This window comes from Carassius auratus, chromosome 21, assembly GCF_003368295.1.
Source record: "Carassius auratus strain Wakin chromosome 21, ASM336829v1, whole genome shotgun sequence".
Taxonomy (NCBI): domain Eukaryota; kingdom Metazoa; phylum Chordata; class Actinopteri; order Cypriniformes; family Cyprinidae; genus Carassius; species Carassius auratus.
The window spans coordinates 15,364,905-15,376,689 of NC_039263.1; the positions used below are offsets into that span (position 1 = coordinate 15,364,905).

Below are 11,785 nucleotides of genomic sequence, written 5' to 3' on the forward strand. Positions count from 1 at the left end.
AACGCAGTAGCGCTAATCATGGGTTTGGGCTCTGAGTGCTACACTGTCTCTAAAGTCATCAAGAGATCTGAGAAGTGTGATCTGCATAATGTAATTCATCACAGGTGCTGGGTGATGAATATAGTAAATCGCCCAAAAGCTCATTATAGAGTCTGTCTCGTTCCTCTTATTTTTCCTCCCTCTTTTCTCTTCATCCACCTGAACGTTCTCTTTGTCTTTCTTTGTTGTCGATGTGTTAAAATCAGTGCTCTCCAAACTGGCCTGCTGTAAATTAATGAGTCGTTGTTCAACATTATATATGTATAATGATTGGACACAAGACGTGATTGGATATGAGCACCTTTATTAAAATTTTTAAATATAAAATAAAACACAAACAAAAACAAAGAATCAGTGCAATTCAGCAATACTGCAATAATGTTAAACAATAAAAGGCTGACATGTTGTCCACAAAAATAATTATACAAGAAAAAAAAAAAACGAGCATATTCAGTATATTACAGTTTAGATAAAGTTCGATACATTTGTCAAAATACAAAAAGAGAGAGGCAGACAGAAAACAGGAGGAGAGATATTTCCGTCAGTGGCTAGTATCTACTGCTTGAACCCTAGAAGTAAACAGCAGCACGTTCTTCTCAACCTCGGCACTGAGCTCTTGCTGGGAAGCCCTGGCATTCTTCATCACAGTCAGCTATGCTCATGGAAATAGAGCATCATGTAACAAACATTTGTCTGGTCTACAGTCAGTGTTTTCTGTAATACATTCTGTAACTTGAATCAAAATTGATGTTAGGGTTTAATTGATTTGATTAGTTTGGTTGTGATGTTGCATTCACAGGGCATTTGTCATTGTGAATTACTTCTAACATTACATAAAAGATAATATACAATTCAGTACAATACAAAATAACACAATATTATACACTGTTATATACTATTATATATATTTGAATGTACACCATTGTTCAAAAGACTGGGGTTGGTAAGATATTTTTTTATTTTGATAATTCTCACCAGAATAGGCTGAATTCTCAGGCTTTGTTTATTGGATCAAAAATATAGTGAAACAGTGATATTGCGAAATATTACTACAATTTTAAATATTTTTTGTTAATATATGTTAAAATGTAATTTATTCCTGTGATGGCAATGCTAAATTTAGCAGCCATTATTACTCCAATCTTCAGTGCCACATGATCCTTCAGAAATGATCTGGTGCGAACTAAACATTTCTTATTATTATGATGTTTGTAAAAAAAATGTTTTTCACATTTTAGTGTGGTCATTTTTTTTTTAATCCTTTGAATAATAGATAGCTCAAAAGAACAGCACTAGAAACAAATCAATGTAAAACAATGTAAAAGCCTTTGCTGTCAATTTTGATCAATTTAATGCATCCTTGCTGAATAAAAGTATGAATATTTGTTTTCTATAAAAATATTTGTAATTATTTCAGTTTGTAATATAGCAGGTTGTAACTCAAACAGTCTTCATCTAGATAACTTAAAATAATGTTTTTAAAATAATGCATTTTAAAGATTACATTTTTCAACTCATACTATTTCTATATAACAACTAATATTACAATTGTATTGCATGCATTATATATCGTTTGTGTGCATTTATATCTGTATATACAGTCCCATCTTGTTCTCATGACAGAGATAACTCTGGGAATGAGCTGAAATGGGGTTTAAGTTTTTAGAAATTTCCTTTTACAAATTTCCTAGGCCTCATCTACTGTATATTAAAGTGCCACTGTACTGTACAAACACCACATAACTAAACCTAAATAAAGATTCCTTCTAAGAATCGAGAGGATGGGGGAGGGTGGTTAAAACAAATCTGCATATGTATTAATCAATTGACCATGATATTATTAACCAAAATTCAACATCAAACATCAAACATTTTACATTCTATTCCTCTTCTTTTTTGGTTTGGAAAAAATATGAATACAAGTACATCTGGGTGAAAATAACCATTTTGCTATTGCATATAACTATAAATTAAGTCTTATTATGACCTTTTTATATATAATATCTTTACAATACATTATTGATTGTACAACCATTTACTCAATAGGACAAGTCTCAAGCTTTACATTATTTGGACATCACAATATTTTCTATTTCTATTTAATATTTTCTAAGTTTTACCACAATGTGAACCATAGACAGAATACATCTGTTATTTCAACAGGACAGAGGCACTATAGCAGAAATAAACGAAATAAGTATAAATGTGTTGAATCATTTCAGAAGAATAGTGCCTACAGATATTTTCTTTAAAACACTTCATTACATCCACCCTGACAGTACATAATACATCTAGTGGACACACTTCAAATGATAATACTCAAATAGCAGTAAAAAAATTATGTGCATAAATAACTTTCAAGTTTCCCTGAGAAGAGATAAAGTCTCATTGGTCTTTCCATTTAAATAACTGAAGTCATGGAGGTGGTTTCCCAGAAAACAAGATGTAATTGTAAGTCACATTCTGTAAAACATTTTAATACAGTATATGATTATATAGGTTGCTATGAACTGTCCTCTCTAGACTTGCTGAACGATCCAAGTTGTTTAGTGTTTACATCTTTAAGCAGTTCGAGTTGGCGTTGGCCTCGTCGATAAAGATATTCTATGTGCATGACGTCAGACTTCTTGATGGCAGCACTGGCACGGAATTCATCACGTATTCTCGGTATGAAGCCCGGCTTGTCCTGAGCTGCACGCAGAAACTGCCGATACAGGGATAAGACCTGTTTCTGGAGCTTGCTATGGCGCGCCATCATGAGCTGGATCATAAAAAAAAACGCAGTCTTGAAGGGAATGACAAAGATTTCCTCAGCCTGCAAAAGGAACATAATGTAATAAATGCACTGAATTATGTTTCATAACAACAGCAAATCAAATTTTAATTAAGAGATTAAATGGAATATGAAAAAAAATTACATTTGTCACACTAAGTTAATTTAAGAAATCTCGTACACAGAGAATTTACAGTTTAATTCCTATCAATATTCAGAGGGTTTCATGGAGGTTAACCATATTTTATGATTTTTTAATTTTGAACCTGGCTTTATTCAGTGTTAGATTGCTTGTTTTGATTGGAACTTATTGCATATTTAATTAGATAATTCCTAATTTGCATAGTTAAACAAATATTTCAGAAAATGTGTAATACAAAACAACTTAATGTAACTGATCAATAAACTGAAGAATTATGATATATATATATATATATATATATATATATATATATATATATATATATATATATATATATATATATATATATACATTTAAGGTGATTATGGCATCTATCATTTTTTATCCATTCAGTTTTTTTTTTTTTAAATCTAAATCCTAAATGGTCATGTTGTGTGAGACGGATTTTACAAAATACAAACATTTTCTATGTCACTCTATGTTTCTCACTGCCAAAACTTCTTGAAATTCTACGTCAAAGTAACATTCACATGAGTAACATTCAAATGCCAGCTAACTGTTACACCTTACCTTGTCAGTTAACGTTTCAGCACACGATGTCATTGGTTATTGTTATATCACCCAGACACATCATAGCTGTTTATTATATGTTGTAAGTTATTAAACGTCTTCCCAATGACAGCAGTCATACATGACCTACGCCAGTGCGCCTGAGCTCGCTGTGTGTGTTTTCTAACTGGTGCTGACGTCATGAAACGCTGTACGCGCCGGATAAACTGCCACCTAGTGTCCAGGATGTATAACGACACTCAAGACAAGGATGATGTCACTGATGCAAGAGTCAAGTCTTTCAAGGTCAAGTTTAAGTGAAGTCAAGTCTGTACTGTGTGTATGTCCTTTTTTAAGAGCCCATGTTCAGTTTTAAATGCTTTTTTACATGCTGAAGGTTAGTTTGTTATAGTACAATTTACATGTTTTTAAATACAAATTAATTTCTGAGGGATTATTTGGACATTAAATCATACTTTCTGTATATTAAAATAAAGTAAGCTATATTGAGTTTCACGTGACAAAGGACATATTTTATGCAATTTACAGTATTCACTACATACACTACAAGAGATCTATTATTTTCCTGTAATACTCGCTGAGAAATTTATATTCATTTTCATGGGTTTCTATCTATAAATTGTTGCATTATTCTTAGAAGAAAAAAAAAGAAAAGAAAAACTGTCCTCGTAAAGAGTTTCTAATTTGGAAAAGTCTCAAGTCTTTTGCTTAACAGTCTAGTCAAGTCTCAGTGTGAGTTTCAGTCTCTGTATATACTTATACAAAATTATTTTCTAGACTTACATGTGATTCAACATTTAGCTACTAGAGATTACAGACAGCTCACTTGAGAAAACTATTGCGAGATTAAAAACAGAAGTTTGTCAAAGCTTGATTGTAATGCATAGTTTAATAATACAGCATCAGGTTCATCCATTCCTGAGCTTGAAGCATCTACTTCGAAATCTATTGATTTTATAGCACAGTTATTGAGTAGTTTACTAAACATAATCAGAGGATGGATATAAACTACCTATCATTGGGTCTATTGTTATCATTTTTATAACAATCGAAGATTATATTTAATAATAATTTTATTAATAATCATATTAAATACTGCTAATTAATCACTGAACTTCATTGATATTGTTTTTATTATCTTTTAATCATTACAGGGTTTGAAATGAACTTCTTCACTGACAGGTTAATATTGCAGCTGAATGTTGAGCTTCTACTAGCCAAAATAAAATATCAGAAATAAACCAGATTATCAAACTCATATCTTAGACTAAAATATATTTATTAATGAATCTTATTCTAAATCATTATATTATTTTCAGTTTTAATGCAGTCAATCATTGTTTGCGGATACCATAATACAAATAAATAAATATATAAATTATATATATATATATAGATATATAAATATATAAATATATAAATATATAAATATAAATAAATATATATATATATATATATATATATATATATATATATATATATATATATATAGCTCACTCCACAATTTATGATTAATGGTAAACACACAAGCCTGTCAAATCTCAAACAGTGATCAGCTGTTTCTCCAAAGAAAGTCAGAATACTGAAGCCTCTCCTCCATTGAAAAATCCAACCCAAATAATATGATAATCATAATTTATTAATCATAGTCTGACAAATTGGCTAGCGAGTTCATATGTGATTTTAAACTGCGTTTGGGAGGTGTTCATTGCAAACGCTGCATAGACTGTAGACATAGATAACTTAATAAATGGTACTTCCTTTTACAGTAAGTGGTTTATAGTTTGTCGACTCTAAATGAAGCCACTGCAGATCAAACATTAGTTTTAAGAGTCTTTATGGCCATTAATGATTAACCAGGATACCTTATATTAACAGAAAGTCAAATCAGTCTTAGCAGCAGCAATAAGGCGCTCAAACCAGCAAGCTGTGTTCTGAAAGTGATTCACAAACATTGGATCAGGGGCACCAATAAGGTCCAAAAGAACAAGGAGATCCTGCAAATATCATATATTTATGATTCATAGATACTTAAGGGATAGTTTAACCAAAAGGAAAAAATCCGTCAGTATTTACTCACACTTATCTTGTTCCAAACCTGTATGACGTTCTGTCTTCTGTAGAACATAATAGACATTTTGAAGAGTCAATTTTAACTGTATATGGGCCTAGTGTGTGTTTCACAACAGAAAGTCAAAGGTTAAAAAAACTTGAAGTTAGTAAATTTTGACAACATTATAATTTTTGGGTAAACTATCGCTTTAAAAACAAATGCACCACACACACACACACACACATACACAAGGATCCTGACTTACCACAGCATTCAGCAGTGTGGTTTGTTCAGAACCCAGCGGGTGAGGAATGCAGGACATGGAGTGTGTGAGGAGCCGAGAACCATATTGCGAGTCTGTCTGAGACCACTGCTCAAAAGCTTCTTGTCCATTAAAAAAGATCAACTGCAGGGTCACCCTGGACATCTTCAGATCAAAAATATTCTTCTTTGTAAATGTGAACAGCCAATCAAATGTCCCCAAAATCAACCATGATTCTAATCCTGGAGTGGTTGCTGCAGTATTGTGTTCACTAAGGATTTAGATTCATTAAAATAATGGCCATCTTCCTACCACCTGACCTGCACAGGAAGATGCTTCATTCTGTGAAAAAAAGAAAAGAATCAACTGCATCAACTTGATCTTGAAAATAATCAACTTGATCTTCACACAAAGATGTGAAGATCAAGAAATCTGGCACTCTAGATCTGCTACTGTATATATAGGTTGTGAGGTCTTCTTATCAAAATCCCTTCCAGTCATTTAGTGTTTTGTAGCTCTTGGCTCTATTACAAGTTAAACAATAGAATTGACTCTTACTTTTACAGCACTTGTGGATATTCACAAGTCAGAAAAAAGCATCCTCGGAAACACGAACCAATTTCCACATCTGGGAACAGCGTGTATTTATGAGTTAGTGGTGCTATATGTCTCCAAAGTTAGTTGGTAAACGAATGACCTCTGAAAACAGTCTTGAAATTGAGATGTAACGCCTTGTCTTACCAGCTGCTTGTGCTTTTTGAGGTGTGGATCCAAAGAGGTGACCAGCTCCAGCATCATAGCACAAGTCACAGCTGAATCGCAGGCAGACACAAACACGTTCTGTGGGTCACGATCTGTATAAATCTGGAGTCATAGTGACAGCGAGGAGGTAAAAGCTAAAAGGCTGTTATGTTCAAAAACACATCTACAAATGACTGAAAAGTATGCAAGAAAATGAAAGACATAAAAAACCCAAAGGGTGTTGTGTTTCGTCCTTGACATACATCTTGACGATGCAGCCTGTAAATAATATTTTCATGCAGTCGATATTATGAAACAGAACAGCACAATGATCTGCGCAGCTCATTCTGGCAGGTCCTCTCTGTAGGCTATTCACATACTTTCGGCAGTGTTACAGGACAATAAATAAGACATATTTCATATTCACATGCATTTGAACATAATAGGGAAGCTATATGTAGACTTTCTTTCAATAATAAGTTAAATAAAAGATTTAAATGTTTAATTAAAACATTCTAAAATGGAGATTAAATGGAAATAATTTATTCTGGAAAACCAATATTTATTTTTTTATTAACTTTCGCATAGATTTCGCAAAGATGCACGTTAGCTGATTTGTGTAATATATTTAGTCTACCCCTAGTGTCAGCAAAAGGAATGACAATTTTTTTTATTTCAAACAGTTTTCCGTAAAACTTTGGGTCGTTACGATTTTTATAGATTCTAAATGAGCTTTAAAGGCTTGGTTTTTTGAAGGTTTGAAAATTTGAAAAATTTGATTTTAAGTTACTCCATTTAGTTTGATGAATATACATTTTCCTAATAACAAAAACAGATCAAGAATAAATATTTTCCTTTTAGAAAACTTATATTCATTTGAATGAAAACAAATGGTAAACATGAGTTTAGAGTATGCATGTGATTCCCTTTTATTTTATTTTGTTCAATGTTTATTTATTTATTTTTTTAAAGTAAAATTGTTTCAATTTGTACTAACAAAATGTGTAAATACGATAAATATGTTAAGAACTTGCTGTTGAATTATGTAATTTTGAAAGTTAAAAAATAATAATAATAATAATAAAATAAATTGTGGCATTGTTGATGCGAAATAGATCATGCACAGATGGGTCACAGAACTTGCAGGGGATGTTCCTTACGGAGACAGCCACGCCTCCAAGTCACGTCATTGGTTGGGATATGTTGCTATGTCATGTTGGTCTTCTTAATGTACAAACAGTACTACGGAGACATTTTTACGAAAGTCTTATAGAAATGGATTGGTTGAAACCGAATAAATTGTTTTTTATATTGAATAAAATATGCATAAGTTTAAAGTTCAATAAAACGTGCATAGACAAACACCCCAGTAACGAGGTCTGCGTAAAGGACCTACTGGGAAAGGCTGATGCTTCTCGTTATCCAATCCGCGTAAGCGCTGAAGCTGATTGGTTCTTTTCTTGTCCAATGTCGTTCTAATAAAAAGTTCTATGTTGGAGATTTAATTTACTTGAATAGCCGCTGCATTCCATAGAGAGTAAATCAGGTAAGGAAAATATACATACACAAGAAAATATGCATCCATTTAAAAACAACAATAATAAAACGTATATTAAACGCGACATATCAGTTAATAAAGAAGTATGCGCAACTGTTTACACATTAGCGTAAATTATGTCTCATTGCAAAATATAAAAAAATAAAATGGCATTGAATAGTGTACGAAATTAACGCATTGTTACTCAGTCAGCTGTGAAAAAAAATAATTTTAAATGCTAGTTTACAATGTATAATACGTGTGTTATATATGTTTGTGTGTATCTCTAGATGTTAAAACATACGAACATACTGTAATAAAATAAATTCATTTGCTACATTGTATGAATAATGCATAGTTAAAAATATTTAAAACATATCTGATGTGTCCACAGGACACCCTAATAAACATGCTGCAGTGCTTTGAGTTTCACGAGAGTCACATTCATAGTCTGAAGAGTCTCCCTCACCATCTGACGTTATCCGAAGACAATGAGAGAAGTCAGCTGCTTTATTATTTATGCGCAATCCAAGTTTTTTATGCATATGTTTTGAAATATGGAAGTGGGCATATATATATATATATATGTTTGTGTGTGTGTGTGTGTGTGTGTATATATATATATATATATATACTAAAATCAATTGCCTGTGTGTGTGTGTTTGCAGAATCAGAGTCAGAAAGTGAAGACACTCCATTATCACCACCACAGTTTCTAAAAGCCAAGAACATGTACACCTACAGTCGCATAAACAAGTACACAGGTGAAGTATATAAAGAATTGAAAGAAAAATAAATCTTACATTGTATAAAATGGTATTTATTTTCACTTACACTACTGTATGTATACATTTATAAACAGTACGATTAAGTGACAAAAAGTGGGACCCTCAGACCCTCAAAATCTCTGAGAGATTTATCATAAATGCTGTGGAGGACCAAGAACACAAGCTTGTGTGTGACAGACAAAACAATTTGTCAGAAGTCCAAACTGCAGAGGAGAAAGACCTGTGGCCTGTTGATGACAGCGAGCCATCACAAAGCTCTATAGACTCCAACTCCACAACTTCCTCTTTCAATACAGGTGAAAAAATATGGTCTTTATTTGGTGTAAGATATCAGTTAAATCCTCATTATGAAACTTAAATGATACCTGGGGTTATTTTTTGTTATCAGGGAGCACTGAGGCTGAATCTACCTGTAGTTTCTGTGAAGACCAGACAGGAAGTGAAGATGGAAGCCCAGGGAGAAATATGTTGGATACACCTCCATCCAGGTTTGTGTACTGGGTATTTAATTTATGTTTATTTATAGAGAAATGACAGCCTGAGATGTACCTGTGTGCAAGCTTGTAACTTTTGATCTTATACTATATCTTCAGATCAAGAATTCTTCTGAAAGACCCCATGCTGGGAGCTTTTCCAGCTGCATGGAAAAAGCGTTTCCCTTTCAGCCCTACGCTACCAAAAACACCAGTACTGCCTTTGCGTCCGCCTCTTCGGGAAGCAGACAGTTTGACCCACAACCCGTCTCTGCTCATATCACCTTCTCAAGGCCTGAGTCGTTCTCTCCATCCAGAAGGACGAGAGGCACTACAAAGTAAAGATAATCCATACGGGCCAACACATACTGTATATCATTTGATTAATTCTATACTATACTATCTCAGTGAAAAGGTACAAAAGCTGTCACTGGGGCACTACCTTTTTCTAAAAGTAAATCTTTGTACTTTATTTACTCTTAAAAGGTGCATAATAGTAGTTTAAAGATACATATTAGTACATCAAGTGTACCAACATATTAGTGCTTTTTGAAAGGGTACCACCCCACTGGCAGCTGTTGTATCTTTTTTCTGAGCGTGTATTTATTAAATAGACGCATTAGTTGTTTTATGAATAATATATTGTTTAAAACTTTTAGGCAGCAACGCAAAATCTGCTTGGAGCCAAATATACACATTACTGATAGAGTAAAATTACAAACAAGACAGTGTTGCTGCAATGCTGACTGAACAATATTTTTTTTTTACCCTAACAGCATTATTCGAAGACGTGTGGGTCACCCCAGAATCTACCGTCTTAAAAAGTCCCAGTTTGCCAGGCAGCTTTGCAAATGAATCAGTAGGTCAAATTTAGTGATCCTTTGTTACCTGCAGATACAGGGAGGTCCAAAACTCAAAACTGAGATAACAATGAAAAACTGGGATTAATCCTCAGAGACCCAGCAAAACAGAACTACAAAGTTTGTGTATTGCAATAAAATAATTCCTACACTAAATAAGTGTTTCTACACAGTGTTTAGTGATGGAAAAAAACCTTACATGCCCTGATATTTTGGCTGTATATACATTTGAGATAATTTTTCTTGCATTTTTGTAGCAAATTACAATGTATTTTTTATACTATTCTCACACAGTGGAGCCCATTCAATTAATGGTACAAAAAATATTTTAAAATATTTTTTTTTTACTGTTTAAACATTATAATACATCATGAATATGCTTGAGTCTTTTAGGGTTAAGTTGTTTTTCATTTCAACAATGTAAAATCAGGAAACATTATGATGTCAAATGAATTGAAGAATTCAGTTTGTGACACTGATCATGTGATGTGATGGTCAACATTTCACTAAAAATGTTATGCTGAAAATAGCAATGAGAAAATTGGGATTTAAGTAAAAATCAATTAAAATGGAAAAATACATAGAAGCCTGTTCACTAGTTGACTTTTGGACCCCTATTGTATATTAGATCAGTGAGATACTGTTTTACTTTGAGCTCTCTTATTTATGTTATCTTCTCTGTTCTTCAAATTGGCAGATTGTCATGAGCGCTGGAAGTAGCAGTAATCTGTCCTTCAAGAGTGAGGAAGAGAACAACAGCTCTGAAGATGAGACCCCAAAACAACTCGTCCCTCTGAAGAGAGCAAGAAAAGTCTGTTCACACAGGAACACTTCAAGAAGAGGACGTGTTACAACACAGCCAAACCCTAAGAGGAAATGTGTGAACGGCTTTATTATGTTCTGCCGAATTAACAGAAAATTATATATCAGGTGTGCATGACTATTCTTTTTCTTATTTCAATGATAAAACCACTATTAGACCCATTTAAATATATCTGAATATATAATGGCAGACTTTTGATATTATGTTGGAACAGATCCTATCCTGGCATCCCGTCCACTACGGTCACCAAAGAGTTAGCCAATCTGTGGCACATCTTGCCCAAGAAGGAGAGGCGTTTGTACTGGTAGGACTTCTCCAAACTTCATCCAGGCTTGTCTGTTGCAATACAATTTCGTATAAACCTTTCTCCGATTTTAGCTTGAAAGCCTGGAGTTTCAGCTGCCAGCAGAACCGCAATGTACGTGCTCAAAAACACGAAACAGAAATGAAGGCAGAACGCTTTGTGCCCAGTCCACTGCACATGCTACTGGCCTATAGAGACAAGTATGCAGCCGTCAAATGAAGGTCTTCACACCTCAATGACCTACTGCTCTGAGAACATGCGCATAAAAAAAACAAATAGACTACTGATGTTTAAACAACTGCATTGTTTAGTTCAATACAGTTTTATTAAGGTTAATCACTGTTGTGATTTAACACTACTGCATCTCAGGGATTTTAAAAGAACTAATTTATTGTGTTTTAAGTATATTTATTTATTGTT

At 33.3% G+C, this 11,785-nt stretch overlaps 2 protein-coding genes across 2 annotated transcripts; one reads left to right on the forward strand and one right to left on the reverse strand.

The window, feature by feature from the left end:
• Positions 1-2,466: 2,466 nt before the first annotated feature.
• sdhaf1 (succinate dehydrogenase complex assembly factor 1) lies at positions 2,467-3,685 on the reverse strand. The gene is made up of 2 exons (XM_026196262.1): positions 3,525-3,685; positions 2,467-2,854 (listed from the first exon to the last, which is right to left on the reverse strand). The coding sequence occupies exons 1-2, from the start codon at positions 3,555-3,557 to the stop codon at positions 2,543-2,545; spliced, it is 345 nt and encodes a 114-aa protein (XP_026052047.1). The 5' UTR covers positions 3,558-3,685; the 3' UTR covers positions 2,467-2,542.
• Positions 3,686-8,514: 4,829 nt separating this feature from the next.
• meiosin (meiosis initiator) lies at positions 8,515-11,617 on the forward strand. The gene is made up of 9 exons (XM_026196265.1): positions 8,515-8,617; positions 8,786-8,881; positions 8,980-9,201; positions 9,294-9,393; positions 9,499-9,716; positions 10,155-10,237; positions 10,936-11,168; positions 11,276-11,365; positions 11,440-11,617. The coding sequence occupies exons 1-9, from the start codon at positions 8,527-8,529 to the stop codon at positions 11,582-11,584; spliced, it is 1,278 nt and encodes a 425-aa protein (XP_026052050.1). The 5' UTR covers positions 8,515-8,526; the 3' UTR covers positions 11,585-11,617.
• The last annotated feature ends 168 nt before the right edge of the window (positions 11,618-11,785 follow it).

Coding starts and splice junctions, on each gene's coding strand:
- sdhaf1 (XM_026196262.1), bottom strand. CDS start 3,557: ATGACATCGTGTGCTGAAACGTTAACTGACAAG. Junction 2,855..3,524: donor CTGAAACGTTAACTGACAAG/GTAAGGTGTAAC, acceptor TTCCTTTTGCAG/GCTGAGGAAATCTTTGTCAT.
- meiosin (XM_026196265.1), top strand. CDS start 8,527: ATGCTGCAGTGCTTTGAGTTTCACGAGAGTCACATTCATAGTCTGAAG. Junction 9,202..9,293: donor AACTTCCTCTTTCAATACAG/GTGAAAAAATAT, acceptor TTTTGTTATCAG/GGAGCACTGAGGCTGAATCT. Junction 11,366..11,439: donor AAGGAGAGGCGTTTGTACTG/GTAGGACTTCTC, acceptor CTCCGATTTTAG/CTTGAAAGCCTGGAGTTTCA.